Source organism: Equus przewalskii, chromosome 22, assembly GCF_037783145.1.
Source record: "Equus przewalskii isolate Varuska chromosome 22, EquPr2, whole genome shotgun sequence".
Taxonomy (NCBI): domain Eukaryota; kingdom Metazoa; phylum Chordata; class Mammalia; order Perissodactyla; family Equidae; genus Equus; species Equus przewalskii.
In genome coordinates this window covers 26,567,714-26,585,198 of record NC_091852.1, presented here as the reverse complement: position 1 = coordinate 26,585,198, position 17,485 = coordinate 26,567,714, and the positions used below count along the sequence as shown (strand labels likewise).

Sequence of the window (17,485 nt, the reverse complement as noted above, 5' to 3'; positions counted from 1 at the left end):
CATAGAGCACATATTCAACAACTACTTTTGTATGCCAATAAATGTTAACACAAAACATCATTTGACCTCATTAGAAAGAAAAATAAGGAATCTGGACCAGATTCCCTGTTTTGGGCCAATTTTTTTTTTTAAAGATTTTATTTTTCCTTTTTCTCCCCAAAGTCCCCCAGTACATAGTTGTGTATTTTTAGTTGTGGGTCCTTCTAGTTGTGGCATGTGGGATGCTGCCTCAGCATGGCTCGATGAGTGATGCCATGTCTGCACCCAGGACTTGAGCCAGCGAAACCCTGGGCCACTGAAGCAGAGCGCATGAACTTAACCACTTGGCCACGGGGCCGGCCCCTGGCCAAATTTGAGGTTTGCATTCAATAGGTCTTGATAAGAAAAGACTTGCATTGGCTTTCTTCAAAATCAATCCCAAGGCCTACATACGTTTCCTGCCAGGCTTCGGAAGCAGAGGGAGAGAAAGAGGGATTCACACGGCAGATCCAAGCGGCATCTGCCAGCACTTACAAAACGAGCTTTCACTCTCTTGGGTAACTCTTCATCTAAAGTGTAGATGTCCTCTCTCTTCATTGCTATCTGGGATCCATCTTCAAATTCAACCTAATGAAAAATAAGATGTTATGACATATATTAAAGAACAAACAAGCATTCACCATTTTTTTCAGGGTTCCAATTAACTACATAAAAAGGAAAAAAAAGACTCATGCAGAACAAACGAAAGAACCAGCCAAAAACCAAGGAGGGAAGAAAAGCTCTTTCCCTTACCAAACTAAGAACAAAACATGTTTTCAAACCGGCCAAAATTCTTGAAAATGTCTTGGAACATGTGATATGAGAACTTTATCTCCCCAAAGCAAAAACAAAGAAAAGTAGCTGCTGCTCAGATGATTTCTCAGAACATGAGCTGTGGCCAGTTGAGCATTAAGATGGGCTGGGCCTGTCAGTACCATTTGTTTCAACCTAAGGGGGAGGGCTGTTTATTTTTAAGAAAGAAATAATGATATATTTATTCTTGTATAACAATCCTCCCAGATAAAATAATTTCTTAAGTTCTTACAGAGCTTCACTTTTAAAACACGCCTTTGTCAAATTCAACCCAACGGCCAGAAAAATTCCAGGTTCTCAACCTCATACCATGTAACCCACATCAGTGTGTGAAAATTATCACCTAAAATGAAAATGTTTAAAACATTTTTTTCAGGCTAATCAGATGGCAGCAAATAATTTCAAAACCAGTTTTTTCAACATTTTAGGAGATTTTGGCAGAGAAAAGGTAAGTGACACTGGCTAACAGACACCTAGAGCATCAGGGAAAATTCATCAAACGCCCTCTTCAAAGTGATTCAGAGTGATTGTTCTTGGTTTAGGTTTAATCCCACGTGAACTCTTCTAGGAGAAAACAACAAAAGGGATGCAGTCAGGGTAGAATACCTAATATGTTCTAACTCTGAACTACCTTGATATTTTTGAAGTCCCTCACTTGACTGTTTGTCTGAATTCTTTACTTATAAGAAATAAAAATGCTTGAACCTCTACTTAAAAGGTAAGTTAAACCATGCAGCTGTACTATGTTAATGAAAAAAATGAGCCGAAGTTTAAAAAAACATAAAACTAAAGATAAAATATATAGTAAAACTTCTTATCATCCATGCACTGCTCATCTGTGACTAAGCTGAAACAAGAGGGCAGAATGAGGTCTCCTTATTCCTTCCCAGAGGCTGAGATGGGAAGGCTTTTCTTCCTGGCCTTGTTTTAGCAGAATGGTTTCTTTAATATTTAATTAGGCCAAGGTGTCATCTCATTTATATAATTTGATACATAGCTAGAACTACCCTTGCCTACCTTTCTTCTGTTTTAGATCATTTGAAAATTCTAAGAGACAAAGGCAATTATAAAACTAAAAGGGAGTATGGCAGGGTGACCAGCTTGCCTGGTGTGCCTGGACTGAAGGGTCTGCCAGGACACGGGACCTTCAGTGCTAACATCAAGGACAGTCCCTCGCAAGCTGGGCTGGTGGTTCACCGGAGTTGGGGCAGGGCTGAGAGTAAATTCTGGCCCTTCCCTTCACCAGTTGGGTGCTCTTGAACAAATTATTAAATTCTCTGAGCCTTTTTGCCCTCATTTGTAAAATAGGAGTCAAAAGCAACTATCTCGCAGGGCTACTGCGAGGGTCAAAAATGCACACACTTAGGATATTGAGCACCGTGCAGCAGGGGTTCTAGTTCTATCTATTTTTATAAACGTCTTTGCTTATCCAATGGTGAGGTTGAATAATTAGACACAAAACACAAAATGATCTCAAAAGGCCACTGGTTTAATGAGGAATTTTAAACTACTTGTACTTGAAAGATAATTTGAATATTAGTCTTAACTTTTTCATTGAGTCTATAAATATGCTCATGATAGGCCATGATAATTCAACTGAAGTTAACACACTGATTACTAATTAGCCTGAATTTCAACACGTCCTCATTATGATACTTTTCATGCAGCTAACAGCTTCGCTATGTACAACGCTTCATTTTTGCATTTATTGTTTAATTAAATGTAATTATTTTCTTTTGAATGATGTAGTAATGTTTCTTTTTGAATCCAATATTATCAGCTTGTCTTGTGATTTTTGCCTAATTTCAGATATTCTCATTCAAAGAAGCTCCAGCACCTACCCTGTTACAAATGACCTAAATCTGCAACATAATACTGTCACCGATACAAAGGGGAAAATGGTCTTCATACACATACTCGCACACACATATATATAAACATCCTCCCCTCCCTACTCCCCTTGGAGTTTTTCTAGAATTTAAAAAATGTTCTCCCTTAAGTTTTCCAAACTTCTTTGAACACTTTTAATTACATCGTGCTCCAGTTCCTGATGCAGTGTCTTATAATGTGCTCTTCCACTTAAGCACTTGTCCCTTATCAGTCTTGAACAATTTCTCTGCTGAAACTAGCAGTCTTATCATCCTCAAGCCGTTTTTAACTTAACAGGCCTGAACCTTCCTGCTTTTTCTCCTTTCACTTCAATCTTCCTGATTTTACTCTACTGCTTTGCTTGAGAATGTTGCTTTCTGCCATCATGTTACTGAAAGTACCACAATGTATTGGGGTTCTAACAAATTTGTTCCTTTTTAAAGTCTTTCTGAAGGAATATAAATGCACATGTGCCATCCATGTTGCTTTCCTTGTTAGAGCTTAAGTCACTTCTGATAAGGATAAAATAATTTCACTGTTTAATTATATATGCACTCTTTAATAATATGTAGAGTTCCCTAGAGAACAGAATCTTCAACCAATAGCTGTACTTTTCATTAAATAAGCACTCCTTTAAGCTTGGGTAGATAAATGGCCACATCTGCGCCAACGCACCACTGGTTTAGGTTTGCTGAGATGCCAAATGGGGGTTATGTCTCTCAGGCGAAAGCCACCAATTCAGGGGCGGCTGGTTGACGAACAGCCATCAGCATCTTGGCTTACAGTCAGATAAACCAGCCATTTAGTTTCTCCCCAGATAATGGAAACACAAGAAAGCAGCCTACAACCCACTTGCTTATCTTTTTGGCCTAAGTATATTCTTTACAATTAAGCCATTCATCAAATGTTATTAAAGTTTCGCAGTATTGAACTTGGTAATAAAACTCCAATATCTGCATCATTAGACATTGAATCTTTGCCTCCTTCATAAAATAAGAAGTGCCCCAAATTCATGTGGCTCATTGATCAGCAGCACACTGGATATATTACCTGCCCTCTGGCTTCTCCAGTCCATCTCAGCAAGCATCACACACACGGCAGCACTCACCTGGTACATGTGGGCAACGTTTGATCCCAGATATTTTGCCCCGTAGAGTTTGCCATCAGGCCACTTGACTTGGACAACTTCTCCCTCAGCAGGAGGGCCCAGCTTCACACAGTCTCGGCTCTGCGCAATAAACAGAGACAGGCTTCTCAAGGCAAGTGTCTAAGTGACTGCATTCAGAACTTAGCAAATGATGAACTCCTGGCAATTAAAAGGAGTTATTACCTCTGTGTTTTACGGATTATGATCTTGCATGGGTGTTCAGGGGAAGAGATATGAGCCAAAGGAGTACTTAAAGATTCAGCCTACATCATAAAGTTGCACAGGAACCACCATCATCCAAGCAGGACAAAACAGCAGCATTTACATTTGCTACTTGACAGAGAGTCATTCAGAGGGTAACTAAAATATGCATAGAAACTGCTTTAAGTGAGGAAGAGACCAGCTAATGATTTATAACACCTGACATCAATACAGCATTTTGCAGTTAACAAAATGCTTGAACATACGTCTCATTTGATCTTCATAATCACTCCATGAAGTAGGCAGACGTTATTAATTATTCCCATTTTACTGAGAAGGAAACTGAGCCCTAGAGAGGCTCCTTTAAGTTGTCAGGATCTCTGGAGGAGTGAAGCTGAATAGAAGAAGAACTGAGGACACCCAGGTGGGACTGGGGCCGGGGGAGAAACAGAGGGAGATGGGAGCTGGTAGGCCTTGACTAAGTGGCAAGGGCAAGAAAAGCAGGGAGCGTCTGCCGCATGGCGGGCGGAGCTGGGAGGGGTGTGTCCTGCTTGGCAGACCTCTTCTGAAGACCCCTGGACCTCCCCCAACAGGCGTGCTTCTGCCAGCATCTCCCAACAAGTGACCAGCCCTCTTCCTTCCACAGGCAATCATGGTGACACCCAGAACCAGTCTTCTCACTTCAGGTCTGCTACTCAACACTGCCTCCTCCTAAGGCAGTAACTCAGAGCAAACTCCCCAGGAGTCCATCCTGGAAGGTGCTTTTTTTTGGGGGGGGGGAGGGGTCAGGGCTGTACAGGTAAAATAATAAACCGTTTTCACAGATGTAGTTTGTAAACTCTTAAATTTGTACGTATGGAGTATGACACAATAAAACTGTAATACAAATAAATTCAATACTTGACTACTTTGGTAAATTTTTTGCATATTTAGCACTTCATGTTTTGCTAATACTGGTATTTTCCTGATGAAACCAATCTGACTGATTGAAATGCACACTTGACCAATCAAGCTATAAATGCGGGCTGGGCATGGTTCTGTGGTTTCAATGAGAGGCACACACAGGAAATATTTAGTTGTCCCCAACTATTTAGTTGTTTATGAGTAGAAATCTACCATGTGTTACTTTTCATTATTAATAAGAATTCTGCATTAGAAAGGAATGGCCATTTTATTGTTGGGTTCAGAGTACACGTGAAAGGCTCAGCTGTTCATTTTTCTCACTGCAGTCTATGCTTCCATATAGAGCTATGGGCAAAGAAAAAAAGGGTGTGCTCAGAGGCTCTGTAGAATTGACAGTCTGCATTTAACTTAGTCAAATGAAAATAAATTTATTCTTGGCCTTCATAATAGTTGATGTCAGGGCACTGCAGGATGGAGACGGTAGGCTGTAGAAATGTATTCTATATATGCCCCTACGGTTATCACCTCACTTTTCAGTTCCCTTCGAACTGTATCCATGGCACTAAGAACACTGGAAGGGGCAGCTTCTAAACACACTATCCAGCCTCCTACGTTAGGAAGCCACGCCAGCTCTGGGATAGCTCTGGGATTCACTCTTCTAAGAGAACAAGGAGTGATTTCCTCCTTTTATTGTTGAGTTCTGAAGGAGACTGCACTTTCCAAACTGCACCACAGCGCGCTGGGGCACCACAGCAAAACACAGGGGTTCTGTGGGATATTTTCAGGGGACGCATGGCAACACTTGCCAGACACCCTGCTTACGACTGCTATTAAGTTGTTTGGACCTAAGTGACTTAATAGATGGAACCGTTAGGTGTTTCCTTTGGCCAAGGGACACTGTAAAAAAATGTGCTGAGATATTCAGGGGCTGTGAGCCAGGAAAGTCTGGTAACCTCTGACTTACCCCTCACCTGCCCTTTCTCTTTGGAGCCACCTTTGGGCAGAGAACTTGCATTCTGCTCTGCTCCTTCCACAGAGAGGCAGGTGGGGTCCTGCACCCCTGTTTCAAGAAGGCCTGTCTTAAGTCTGAGGTCCAGTATTAGGAAACCTGTCTGCCCACAAATACATGCCACACTCTTGAATATCTGCTTTATTAGTATTAAAGGAGACAGTTTTAATCTCCAGACCCTGAATCCTTTGTCTCTCTACATTGCTTCACCTCGGCGAGATGAGTTCTATTTACTGGGCTCTTCTCCACTCCCAACAGAAGCAAGTCAGGGATTCGGGAAACGCGGAGGCTACACTCCACATTTACTTAGCCACCAAACCCACCGCCAAGCGGGAGAGTTGGGTCCTTAGTTGTACAGATTTGACCTTCAACAGAGGTTTTCTAGCCTTTAAAATAACTGCCTCAAACAAATCCTGACCTGTAATTTTAGGTACGATATCACCAAGGTGTGGCAATAGCCACAGAAATTGGCCTAAGCAAAGTATAATGTATATTTCAGCAGTTTATCACAAAAATAGAGCTTTATTAGTAAACTAAATGTATGTAACTTCAGCAAGTAAGAAACATTCTTTTCAAAAAAGACGTCTGAAAACTCAACGTCTGAGATACAGTTTGATATCTTTCCTACTAATTGTAAGTTAACCCTTTACTCACAACAGATGTTAACTTGGCACTGAAAGTGCCTGGCCTCACAGAGCTCCTTCTGGCTCGGCCTCCTCCAAACTCTGCTCTGCATCAGCCACAGAGATCAGTTCAAACTCTTTCATGTCAAAATCTAGGGAAGACGGTTCAGTTTGCTTTCTCAATCTTCTTGCTTGCAGAATTTTTTCTTTATTCAAAGTAGAAGAATAAAGAAAAATAACCAACCAACTATATAACAACATAGAATTGTTCTGTGAATCTCCTCCCCTCCACACCAGGAGGCATTGTTCTGAGCCATGATGGCTACCTTCTCACCCTTTGCCAGGTTATTTAGCTGCAAGTCGATATATTTTGATTTGCATATAACTTCTTTTGTAACTATTATTAATTATTTATACCCCAGCTACCTTCCAAATGGATTTAAGGCAGTTCATAGTAAAACACAAAGTTTATTTCTGTAACATCTACTTTCCTCCATAGAGAAATGATTTTAATTCATGAGCTGTCTCAAGTGTTGAGTTTGCCAGAAACTTTCTATGACTACATGGAGTATAAAGCATTTAAACAGGAATGGAACTGGGAGCATGTGGGATGATGAAAAACAGCTGAAAGGTTTGATATTTAGATTTCCCTGATCTCTCCAAAGCAGAAGCCTCTGGGTGTCCCCAAGGTTGTCACAATCACTAATCCAATACCTATTTACTGACTACCCGTGTGAGACACTAGAGGAGTCAACAATGTTCAGCTCCTGAGCTAGGGACAGACAGAGGGCATCTTGTTCACACTTGGAAGCCTGTCACTCTGAGCCCCACAGCCATGTCGGGTGCGGGGGCCTCAGGGGTCCCTGCAAGGGCTGAAATCTATGTGGAGTATGAGGGTTTTGGCCACCATGATCACTTCAACCAGAACAGAACTTTAATTTTTAGACTGAGTTTCTGAGTAAGATTTCATGTGAAATAAAAGGTTTCTGTTAAAAATAAAAGGTCTGAAAGAATGAAATAAAATAAAAAGTCTGAAAATGAGGGGATTTCATTTGCGGAAAGCCACAGCTTGAACGGTCTGCCCTCTCTCTTAAAGGTCTTCAGCTGGCTCACATCCCCCAGGCTGTGCACGAGGAATGAGACAGTAGAGCACAGCTTCCCCAAGTGTGGCCCCAACCACTGGGGACACACATTAAAAGATGAAGACTCCAGCCCCCTCTCCCCACAGTTCTATGTGACCTGGGTGATTTTTTTTTAAAGCATTCTAGAATTTAAGATCTATTCTATTAAAGGATGTAAAATGCTAAGGAGGTCTTTCCTGATGTAGGTGTTAGTGTATTGCTGGAGCAAGTAAACACCTTTGCTGGAAAATTCCACACATTAAAAACCTTGACTAGCGTTTTTCTCAGTCGTTGTCTAGACCCTCAGAAGCAGTTTGGCTTCACCTGATATAAACAGCTGTTACCATTTGCTGTACTGCCACCAGAGATGTGTAAACTCCCCTCAAATCTGCTAGAGCCCTGTCCACAGGGGCATTGGTGTCTGGAGCTGCCAGTAAGCCTGGAGCCAGAGCACTAAATAGATGATGTGGAAATTAAAGACAGAAATCACTATCACAGTCAAGAGTGAGCTTTCGGCCATGATTAAAAGACTGAGATGGGTCACCGACCCAGGCAAGAGGACGGTGTCATATCGCATCCCTGCTAAAGTCAGGGCCAAACTCCTGTACTTGCTCCACCAACTAAAGAGAAAAGTCCAACTTCCAGTCTGATTATTTGAATTCTGAAGTCATCTTGTTCTTGGAACTCTTACTAGGAGCTTTGAAAGGGACCTCTACAAGTGCTGACCTTAAACGCTGTCTCAGCACCACCACCACACCCCGCCCCCCACCCATCCCTACCTCTGCTCCTGACAAGTACAAACAACAGAACAGGTAGTCCTATCTATAAGTCCAGCTGCACCAGATGAAGACCTGGTACATGAATTCCCAGTAGTTAATTGGTATATAGTTTGGAGCCTCTGACCGTCCCTCTTGGGGAAAATGCTTAAGTGACCAGGAGCAAACTACCACCAGCAGCTGCTGACATTTTGAGGGATAATCACCTGCTTATTACTGGACTCTGGCAGGGATTAAAAGACTGACTGATAACCATGTACTAATCGTACTAGTTATCTGTCATTTGTTTGGCTGCCCAGCATCTGAACCCCCAACTCTCCTTCAGAGTCTCAGTGGGAGGTAAAGCTGGCCTGCCATTATAGATGCTTGAAAATGCTAGATACTCCCCTGCCAGCTTCCAGGGCAGCAGACATGGACAGGAGCCTGGCCAGTTGGTTACACTTGCCCAGGATGTAGAGCCTATGATCAGAGATGCAGTGAAATAGGAGGGGGAAGAATGTTCTCAGAGAGCAGCAGCGGCACAGCCCAGGTCCAGGCTGACCACACAAGGGGAGGTGGTCCAGTTCTTCCAGGCCGCAGACCTGGTCCTCCCCACGTTCTAGCTGAGCAGCCTCTCTTGTTCTCACCTATTCTCTACCTTGAGCTCCTGGAGAGTCTGCAGGCTTCCTAATAACTTTCCACTAAATTTCTTCAGTGCTTAGTTACAGTTTTTGACGCTTGCAAGTGACGACCCTGAACAGTAAGTAACTGCTAGTTTGGGTGACAGCAGATCTGTGCTCTCACAAAGTGGAGATGACACCTTTTATTTAAGGTGGAATGTAAAACTGGAGGACTTCCAAGACCACCCAATCCTTGTTCAAAGGGCCTATGAGGAAACCTATCCATCAAAAAGGAAAGGAACATGTTCGTGGCACCACCTACCTGTTCACGAGCCTTGTCCCTAGATGATTTACAATTGTCCCCAACTTTTCAATATACCCCACAGTCTGAAGATGTACCCTCTTGAAGGATATCCACAAGAATGTATCCCAGGCTACAAAGATAAGTCCTCCAGCATCTTGAGCAATGGCAGCCTCTTTAGAATGGCCTCTCAAGGGGAGTACTTGAAGGGGACACACCACATTTGGATGGATTGAATTCACTGTTTATTAAATATGTCATAATAACTTACTATAACCCTTCATGCAGAGATTAGCAAAGATAGAAAACATTTTAATATGATTCTTCTTAAAAATAGCTTTTTGTTCTGAGCTTCTATTATATACTCATTAGGGAAAATTATAGAATTTTTTAAGACTAAAAAAAAACAAATTTAAAACAATCCTTATTTCCATCACCTAGAAGCAAATGCTGTTACCATCTGGATTTTTCTCTATGCTTCTATGCCTTTTTAAAAACTTAGGGCATCCTATACATACACGTCCCTATACACACATACGTTTTTTCCTCATAGCCACAAACTTTCTTTTCTTTCACATGACAGCACAACCGAGCTCTCTCTAAAGAGGCAGACAAGGCTATCTTTTGTGAAGAGCTCTGTATTGCTGTTCATGCCATGTCCTTTCACTCATTCCACAGCATTTGGGAGATGAGGGGTCTTTCTTTTAATTGTGGTAAAATCAACATAACACAAAATTCACCATTTTAACCATTTTTAAGTATACATTTCAGTGGCCTTAAGTACATTCACAATGTTGTACAACCATCACCACCCGCCATCTCCAGAAATGCTCCATCATCCCAGACTGAAACTCCACACCATTAACATTAACTCTCTAACCCTCACTCCCCAGTCCCTGGTAACCACCACGCTACTCTTTGTCTCTATGAATTAGACTATTTCTAAATAACTCATATAAGTGGAATCATACAGTATTTGTCCTTTTGCATACATATATAATTTTGTACCTTACTATTTATCACCTATAATTACATTATGAGCGTCTTCTTAGTTATTAATTATCCTTTAAAAACTCCATTTTACTGGCTGAATTATGCAACATTATGGATATTCCACAATTAACTTAACCACTCTCCTATTGTAAGATATATAGGTGAATCCAATTTTCCCCTATCATCTCTCATGCTATTCTATATTTTTCTCCATGAATCTTGGACCAAATTACTGACTACATTCTTAGAATAGACCCCTAGAACATAAATTACTTGGTAAAAAGGCAAATAAACCATTTATAAAGTTAATTTCATCAGCTTTAAAAAATTCAACATCAGTCTTACTTCTCTAGTGCAGTAAATCTTATCCTAACCACTAGAGAAAATTCTGATTCACTCGATCCAACATGGGGTCCAAGCTGAACGCCCTCCCAAGCAATCTGATGCTCAGCCAGGCTGAGAATCACTGTGCGAGGTGATCACCCCCCAGCAGACAGTCTACAGGCCATAAAGAAAGAAAGAACTAATTCCATACCGCTCCCTCTGACTGCAGCTTTTCTACAGTGAGAGCCTTCTCACATACCTGAAAGAAAGGTTGGAATGCTCCCGCTTCGAGGTATCTATATGTTCTGTGCTAGATACGAAACACCAACATTTCAGCCTGTGGGATAATGGATGCAAGCCAAGCTGCTTCCACACTGACACTTATCATTCCGGGAAAACTCCAGAATGATAATGATGTCTAGTTTTCCTTTTAAATAGGTTTTTTTTTCCCCCTCTTTTTTAAGGGACACACACACACACACCATTTCTCTACCTCAAGATGCTCTGGCTATCTCTGTTAAGCTGGAGCAATGCCCTCATTATTCTCTCAAAGAGCTAAATTCTTTTCCACCAGCCACACTTTGCCAACGCCCTGACACTTAACCACACCTATCTTCTAAAAGAGAGCATCTTCACAGAAAGAACAGCACTGACTTTTAATTGGTGAATTCCTGAAGGCCAATTAGTTTGCTAGTACAAACTTTTCCTTCTGCTATAAGCCAAGAGCGGACACGCGTCTGGTAAAAGTACTGAGGTCCAAGAGATAGCGGTTATTTTATTTTCCTGAAAGTTACTACAGCATTAAGCCTCAGAAGGTCTATTTCTAAAAGAAGTCACATCTTTATGTTATTAGAAATTGGGGAGATTCTGGCATGCAAAAGCTTTAAAAAGGCATAGAAAGTACAAAGTTAGGCAGTTTCTTTTGGAAATTATCTTTCTGATTCTTCTGAAGTGAAGAAGCATGAGAAAAGTGAATAACTAGAATCAGGGGTGACAGTGGGGAGCTGACCTGACCGAAAGGGCCTGTGAGAGAGGGACACAGGGAGGCAGCGAGTGTGTGTGGGCATAAGGGAGGCGACTCTGAAATGTTGACAAGGGGTTCTCGGCATTCTCGGAACTGGAGAGCATGAATGGAATTGAAAGATCATTTACTCACCAATTACCCACCCTTGAGAGAGTGCCCCCACTCCCTTCCTCTCTCTCTCTCTGGTATATCCTGAGTGTCTCCTCCCTGCCTGGCACGGAGCTCAGCATTGCGAAAACAACAGAAACAGTCCTTTCTCCCAAGAAACTGAGTCCAGGTGGGGACTCAAACATACACATGAATATCTACAATATGAGGTACCACATGTGATAGTAGGTGACAGGAGGTGGGAACTCTCTCTGTCCACGACTGACCCCCTTATGACATCAACTGTGTCAAGGACTTTCTCCTTATAATTAACCAAAATTCCTCATGCCTTCCCCTCAATGTTGAACCACCTTCCATACAAAGTGAATTAATTACAAAGACCCCATTCAGGACTCTCCTGCACTCACTCGGCTAGGTATATGCGAACACTTTGTAAGCTGTAGTGACAGCACTACGTAGCCCTTAAAGACAGATGCCAAAGGGAGAAGCCAACTGATAGCTCCAGCAGCACTTTGTGGGGATCACTGTTCAAGACTGTGGCATCAGCAAGTTGATTTTATTGGGGTTCCCATAGTTGATCAGGCCATCCCACTGACTATGTTGAAGGTGTGGCAGCCCTGACCCCTTTCTCTACCTCTCAAGAGTGTTCTGGAATGATCCCACCAATGATCCCAGGGCAGCTGCCCCATCACATCAGGAGCCAAAATAGGAAATCTTTCGGATTCAACTCCTAAGAGCCCTAGATATACAAACTACTCGAAAAGGGGATTTGTATGTTTGAAGCTTTCTGGTACTTCTTGGATCTTCTTTCAGTAACCTCTCCTTTTATAAAAGTATGGAAGATGTATAATTTCCAAGTATTACTGGGAGTCTTGTGCTTAGGGACCCTGTGACCAATGAGCTGACCGAAAAATTACTGGCCATCACCACCAACAATATCCACAACCACAGTCACAAACACTGCCTGAGTGTTTACTATGTGCTGGGCACCATCCTGCTTTATACATATTTCAATAATTCTAACAATAATCTTAGTATTACTATTATCTCTGTTTTAAGGATAAGGTAACTGGTGTCAACTCCCTTGCCCAGGGTCACAGAGTTTGCTACTATCCAGTCCTTCCCACCTTTGAGAGACAGCCAACACCATTTCTAAGGACTGTGCTGGCTGCATCGTCCTCCTGTTTTTCCTTCAGACACTAATGCATAAGCCCCCCAGGACTGTTACTCCTTATACTCAAATAAGGGGAAATATTTCTATCTATATAGGACAGATCTTTCCCCCTTTTTATAGTTGTTGGCAGAGGCTAAAATGCATAAGGGGAACAAAATATTTTACTATGTCAATAAAAATTTATGTTGCAAGACAGAAAAAGATAGGCTTTAGGTGAATCTCTCTGTAGTGGTTTCTAAAAATAAATGTCAGTTCCAAACGCTGAAAGAAAAAGATGAAAGGAAAGATAAGGATAAGCATTGTGGGGAGAGAAGGCTGTCCTGTGCTCACAGGCCACACCAGGGGGCTCTGAGATCAGAGCGGCAGCCCCGGCCCACGCAGCCCTCTGCAGATGCGCAGTCTGCTCCACTGTGTATGTCCTACCTCCCAGAGCATGGGGCTTCACTCACACAGGACACGTCGTGCTGAAGCAGCAGAGAGTAGTGCTGCCAAGGTCGGGAGTCACACTGCCTGGAGTCAAAGAAGAGCTGTTACCAGGCACAAGCCACTTTATCACTTTATGTCCTGGTTTCCCCATCAATCAAATGGAGATAATAATACAACCTCTCTGTTGGGAAAATTAGCATGAATATACATTTAAAAGGAGAGGAGAAGAGATGAGCAAAGCACAGGGACTGGCAGCTGGTGAGTCTGAAGTGAACTGTGACTGGATTCAATTCACATCAACAGGGAACATCTGCAGGATGACAGGGAGGGACAAAAACCTTGGAGGTTCTCACCAAGGAGGACGTGATCCTTGGGATTTAAAATCATGAAGAAAGGATGCACTGAGAAGCCAAGAACCTACTACAAAAGATGATCAGACAGTGTTATCCTAGTTGAAATCCAAAACAACCCAGTAGGATAGGTGTTATCTCCCACAGAGGTAGAGGAGCACAGTGACGTGCCCCAGGCCACACGGCTAAGAAGCAGATGAGTGAGGCGGTCACTCACTCAAAAAGGCGGTAATTTTTGAGCATCTCTTGTGTTCTAGGAACACTGGGATTAGTAGCGAGAAAAACAGACGTGGTTTTTTACTTCATGCAACTCTTTAGTGAAAAATGCAGGTATTAAAATAAAAATTAAAAAGGTAAGTGTAAGAACTCTTATGCCACAGAAGTACAGTGTAAAGCAGAAGCATTTAACAGAAAGATTATTAGTACACTGTGTGGTTATTATATCCCAGAGAGTTCAACATGCCTCTGGAGATGGAGAACTGAAATGAAATTTTGACACAAGAATCTGGAAGCATCCAGATAAGGAAAATCAGGGAAAACGAGTCACGATATAAGGAGTTCTCACAAGAGTTCAGATCTTTTTAAAAAAGAACTTTTTTTCTGATTATGAAAATAAAACTAGCTCATATGGAAACCATAAGAAGGTGATAAAGTTGAAAATCATAATCACCTATGATTACACTCTCCAGAGATAATCAGTAACATTCTGATGCATTTCCTTTGAGGATTTTTCCTTTGCATATTTATATTTTTATATATAATTGGGATCATACTGTATATACAATTTTGAGCCTGATTTTTCCATTTATTATATTGTGCCATTAAATATCCTTTGGAAATATGACTTTTAATGACTGCATGAATAATTCATTTAACCTTCCTCCTAGCTGCGTTGGTAAGTGTTCAAGGGCCAGATCAAAGAAACAAAGAGTTGTCACGCTTGCGTGGTCAGACTGGGTTTCAGGCACTGTGTTCTCACACCTGAGAGTGATCTTTTGAGTGGGATGTTGTCCAGAAAATTTCATCCTGAGAGTGTCCTGGAGGAAGAGCATTCTAAAAACCAGTTTGTTTTCATTAAATCATTCATTCCTTCCCACAACAAATAGGTATTAAGTGATTGAGGCAGGAGGACTGTTTTGTTTGGATTTGAGAAGACTCAGGAGGAACCTGATCATTCTCTACACATCTATAAAGAGCTATGAGTGAAGAGAGAATGAATGGGTTTATTCAGTTTTGCTCTAGAGGCCACGGACTAAGACTGGCTCTTGGGGTATTTCAGAGTCAGCATTTAGACTGCATACAAAGAAGCCAATGCTCCTAATAATTACAGAAACAAATCTGTAGTGAGCTCCCTGCCTCTTGCAGAGTTCAATAATGGGTCTGAGAAGCAGTCACCAGGGCGGGGGGAGAGGAGACTCCCTGTAGTGGGTGGGAGTTGTAGGAGTCACAGAGGAGGGTCAGGGGAAGGGAACAGGGTGGTTTATAGGCTGCGGTGGGAGGGGACTGCACCCTTAGCCTGTCTTACTGATGCAGCAGCCCTGAACTGAGCCATAGTCACTCAGGATTTCAGGAGAGAGACCCCTTGGCTAAGATTCTCTCATTCAATGGCCTAAGTACCACTGGAAGTTACAGGCAGAGCTGGGTCTATAGTTCCCAATTACTCAGCCCTTGTCGTTGTTCTTCCTCTTTCACCAAAACGTTGGAACAGAATATGCAAAAGAATGAAAAGAAAAATCAGACACAGACAGTTACCCTTTCCCTTAACCTAATCTCCATCACTCTCTGGCTACAGCCCTTAGCTCTTTATAATATCAGCTTCCACTATGGGCAAAGGAAGGGAGCATCCTGCTGGGTCAGCAACCCAAAGAGGAGACCTATTCATGCAGCACTACCTCATTCTTGGTGGGCACACAAGAAGGTCTGTTTTAACTTAATCAACTGGGTGACTCTAAAACAGGGGAAGCAAAAAGCATAAAAATGATGAAAGAGATAGGTGTGTGGGTCTCAGCCTACTGCTATGGAAAAGGCTTTTACAAAGCTTCTGTGGTAAAATGTACAACTGCAAAGGGACATCATGGTGTGTAAAAATATGTCAAGGATTAATTACTCCTGGGCTGAGACCTAAGAATAGCTTGGCTCTGCTAGTCTCCAAATGATACTGCAGTAGACAAATGGCATGCCATGTTGTAGTGCAGGGCCATGTGCCCGAACAAACAGCCACTTTCAAATGCTCGGCCTCTCCCAAGCTAGCCCAGCATGTCCTCCCTCACACTGACCACACCAGTGGTCATCAAGGCCTGGAATCGGAAAAGGGGGATGTGTGTGTACAAAGCAGTGGATGGCTGGGCCAGAGGCACATTCAATGCTTACAGTCAGAGGTGACTAATGGGTGATAACCCATTGCTTTCCTCCCCTGCCCGAAGCAGAAGAGGCCTAAGAGACAGCCTTAGGCCCATGTCCCCATTTTACAGAGGACTGAAACAACTTGCACAGGGTCACAACTCACCAAGAGCTGGTTATACTTGACTTGTGAATTTCACAGCCCAGCAGTGCGAGATTTTGAGCAAATGAGTAACATCAGGAGAGGATTTTAAATAAGAGATTAAAAAGGAGAACCAGGAAGGGGTGAAGACAGATAAAAGGATTTGTGAGAATACGATGTGTCAAAAAACGTCAGCTCATATTATGTTAAATTCAGAAGCAGAGGAGTCCTGAGGTATACATATGTACAAATGAAGTAATCCAGAATTTCCTTAAAGTTGCAAATGTGCCTGAGCATAGCAATAAAATGTGAGCGACTCTATATAAATACCTTCTATGTAAGCCACTGTTTCTCTCTCTCTTAATTTAACATGTCCTTCCTTTTAGATTTAATGCAAACGCCTAAACTTAAACAACCATGTTCCTAACAGACTGTCTCATGAAGAACAGGATGCATGTAATTACTACCAGCCTATTCCCACAGAGGCTAGTCTGTTGCAAACGGTAGACAGATAAATAAGATGGGTGAGGAGAGGAGAATGAATCAATCTATTTACTCAACACTATTAAACTTAAAGGGATGTCAGAAACTTCAGAAACTCCCCCAATGATTCTTGTGTTGTCAAAAGGCTGTTGAATCAAAATAATCTTAATGTGAAATTAAGGAGAATTTTGCTGTTTGTAGGTTCCCAAACAAGAATGAAAATGATACGTAGATAATACACTATTGTCAGATTTATCCAAACAAGAGCTTTTAATCCAAAAGCTTAAAAACACATTAGAAGAGGGCTGGGAATTCAGCTTTTCTGATCACACACAAGCCTGCAATGCCTCCAGAATTACAGTGAGGATTACGTTGTGCCCTTCTTCTGATAGTTAATGAACCTTTGAAGTAGGAACCTTTCTGTTCTTTTCACACTGGATATTAATCTTTATTTGAAGCCCGATTCTTGCTAACATCTGACCTGCTTAATGAACACTGAGTAGTCCGTCAATTAATATTTCAATTATGATATGGTCTTTTCTCAATCTCCCCTCAAAAAACAAGGTTCTGTTAGCATCCTCAGTTACCTTTCTTGAAACACCCAGTTTAGAACTGATGTAGATTTGCATGTACTGGCAACTGTGAACCAAAAATATGTCAAAGGGCAGAGGAATCCGAGGAAACATGGGCGTCTGAAAGAGGGGGTCAGTGGAGGTGATACTAGAGCCAGAACAGCTGAGC

General features: G+C 42.0%; 1 protein-coding gene across 4 annotated transcripts in view; it reads right to left on the bottom strand.

Annotated features, from left to right (window-relative positions):
* KDM4C (lysine demethylase 4C) overlaps window positions 1-17,485 on the bottom strand; it is a 390,924-nt gene that overhangs the window by 5,161 nt on the left and 368,278 nt on the right. For all 4 annotated transcript variants that reach the window (XM_070590143.1, XM_070590145.1, XM_070590144.1 and 1 more), the window contains 2 exons: window positions 3,809-3,928; window positions 514-606 (listed from right to left, as the gene is read on the bottom strand). In XM_070590143.1, the coding sequence (XP_070446244.1) occupies window positions 514-606; window positions 3,809-3,928 (213 nt within the window). The remainder of the gene's footprint in view (window positions 1-513; window positions 607-3,808; window positions 3,929-17,485) is intronic.